This window comes from Gymnoscopelus braueri (assembly GCF_963280865.1).
Source record: "Gymnoscopelus braueri genome assembly, chromosome: 12".
Taxonomy (NCBI): domain Eukaryota; kingdom Metazoa; phylum Chordata; class Actinopteri; order Myctophiformes; family Myctophidae; genus Gymnoscopelus; species Gymnoscopelus braueri.
Window position 1 is genome coordinate 13,480,804 of NC_137614.1, and position 2,500 is coordinate 13,483,303.

At 44.7% G+C, this 2,500-nt stretch overlaps 1 protein-coding gene across 1 annotated transcript in view; it reads left to right on the forward strand.

Moving 5' to 3' along the window:
* arhgef25a (Rho guanine nucleotide exchange factor (GEF) 25a) overlaps nt 1-2,500 on the forward strand; it is a 64,951-nt gene that overhangs the window by 43,482 nt on the left and 18,969 nt on the right. Inside the window, 2 exon segments of the mRNA XM_080445676.1 lie at nt 1,498-1,622; nt 1,900-1,966. Coding sequence (XP_080301802.1) covers nt 1,498-1,622; nt 1,900-1,966 — 192 coding nt within the window.

Genomic DNA, 2,500 nt, shown 5'->3' on the forward strand with positions numbered 1-2,500 from the left:
ATGTTTATACTGTACAGCGCTCTGCTTTCAGGATGGGAGGCAGTAGTAAGCACCAAGGAATGTTGAAGTAGTGGTGAGCACAGCACGGCAGCATGCTGGCACTTCAGACTATATCATCTGACTCTGCGAGCCATTTGCACATAATATCACTGTCTGCAATATCCCTTGGTGAAAAAGAATGGGGAAAATGTCACGCAATCAATCCATACAGGGTCATGTGGCGCTGCGCAAACTTTCTTTTATTCATTCATCCGTGAGCCCAGCGGGTGAACACATGTTGTATATACCTCTCTCTGTCTCTGCCTCTGTCTCTCTCTCTCTCTCTCTCTCTCTCTCTCTCTCTCTCTCTCTCTCTCTCTCTCTCTGACTCCCCCTCCCCCTCTTCATCTCTTTCCATCTATCTTTGGGTGGTGTGTCCACTTAGGGCTGCAACTATCAATTCATTTCCTAGCGATTATTATCGAATGATCGAAACACATGGGTTTATATATCTATGAATCGATTAACTACTTAAAGCTCTATTACGTATTTTTTGTGTGTGAATACAAAGTTATTTTGTTCAATCTGTACGGTAGAGTATGTTAATACAATATAACTTATTACAATTGGGGCTGGTTGTATTTGGTCTCCCTGCTCTGCATGTACAACCGTGTCACTCGACAAAAGCGACTGAAGAAGCGGCTGTACAGCTATGTATGGCACGGATCGTGCGACAACGTATCGTTCAGCCTTTTACTGGTGATCTGATCCCCTTAGCGTTGTGTCGCTGTTACCTGCAGCTTCTGCCTGCTTCTGCCTGCTTCTCCCTGGTCACCATGGCAACCCTACACATCATTAACCCATTATCTGAGGCCGATTCTACAAATGCCTTCTAAATCAGTAGTTCTCGTTTTGGCACGGACCCTCCCCCCCTATCTGAAAATGTTTTGTGCCAGGGACCCCTAGAAGAGAAGATTTGTGTTAAAAGCACTTTCAAGGTTTTTCCAAAAATGTCCAAAAATAGCAGATGTACAAGCACGAAGTGAGCTAGTATATCTGCTATCAGGTAGCTCTCGTGCACATCCAGGGTGGAGGTGCTGGTTTGGCAAGATGATGCATATAAGACAGAAAACCTCCCACTGCTTCTCTCAGGAAGGGACCGCACACTCCAATGACGATGGACAGGACTCACTTAATGCTTCATTTTTGTTTTTATTCTCTGCACTGTGCAGAAAATAAAAAGTGTGTGGTCCCTTCCTGAGAGAAGCAGTGGGAGGTTTTCTGTCTTATATATTTAAAATCTAAAACGACACAGATGCTTTCCCGGATTGAAATGGGTTAACCATCTCTCTCTCTCTTCCTCTTCCTCTCTCTCTCTCTCTCATCCTCTCCCCTGCCTCGTTTTATCTCTCAACCCACGAATCCACGGTACACTTGAGAGCGCGTGACCATCTGTTGTTTTGTAACTCTTTCTCCGCTCCCGGTCTGTGACCTCACTGTCTGTCTGTCCCCCCACAGGACACTCAGTCCACCAATGTCCTGCCCGAGGACAACGTCTCCGTCCTGATGGACGACACGTGCAGCCAGTGGTCGGCCGCCGCAGACACCGAGGAGGAGAGGAGCCTCGCGTTGGAGAAGAGCGTGTACGTATACGCAACATGCTTGCATCAAAGCAGTGCCATGGCCCGTTAAAGGAGTAGTTCACCCCAAAAAATAACTACTCCTTTAAAGTGCGATCTTTAACAACTGTAGCAATACTGTGTTCAGTCAAACATAACAGAATATATACAGGATATACACAGTGTTAATTGACCCATTTGTAACTCTGACTAGTGTACAAATGGAACCAAATGGACCCTGATGGCACGTATTATGGTAGCGTTTTTAGGCTAATCTTCACTGTTTGATTTCTCTGTGCAGGTATGTACTGAAGGAGCTAATCGAGACAGAGAAACACTACGTGACGGACCTGGGACTCATTGTGGAGGTAGAACAAATAACAACACACGACTGTTTTGTTGGATATCATTAGCCTATATTTCTCAGTCTCAGTATCACTGTCTAGAGACAGTCTAATGGATAAATTAACACATTCTGTATACTCTAGAGCCTCTTAAAGGACGACTTCACCCATTTTCTTCGTACAAAGGTCCTAGCTAATGCTCCTGATAAAATGGTGCCATTTTTTTCTACTCGGTCTGTGTCTCATAGGAGGGCTGTGGACACTTCAGAAACCCATCTACCAGTGACATCATCTTTAGGCAGTTTTTTCCCCAAGATTTCAATTTTATTTTATTGTATTAACGCGAGAACAATGGCTTTCATTATAGCACGCTAACTTTCTAGAAAAGAAAGCCGTTTCTATTAGCTTGGATTCCCCTTCGATGATGTCACTGGTAGGCGGGTATCTGAACTGTCCACAGCCCTCCTCTGAGACACAGACTGAGTAGACATGAGCATTAGTGAGGACCTATTATATGAAGATAGGTTGAAAATGGGTAAAGTCGTCCTTTAAGTCCTC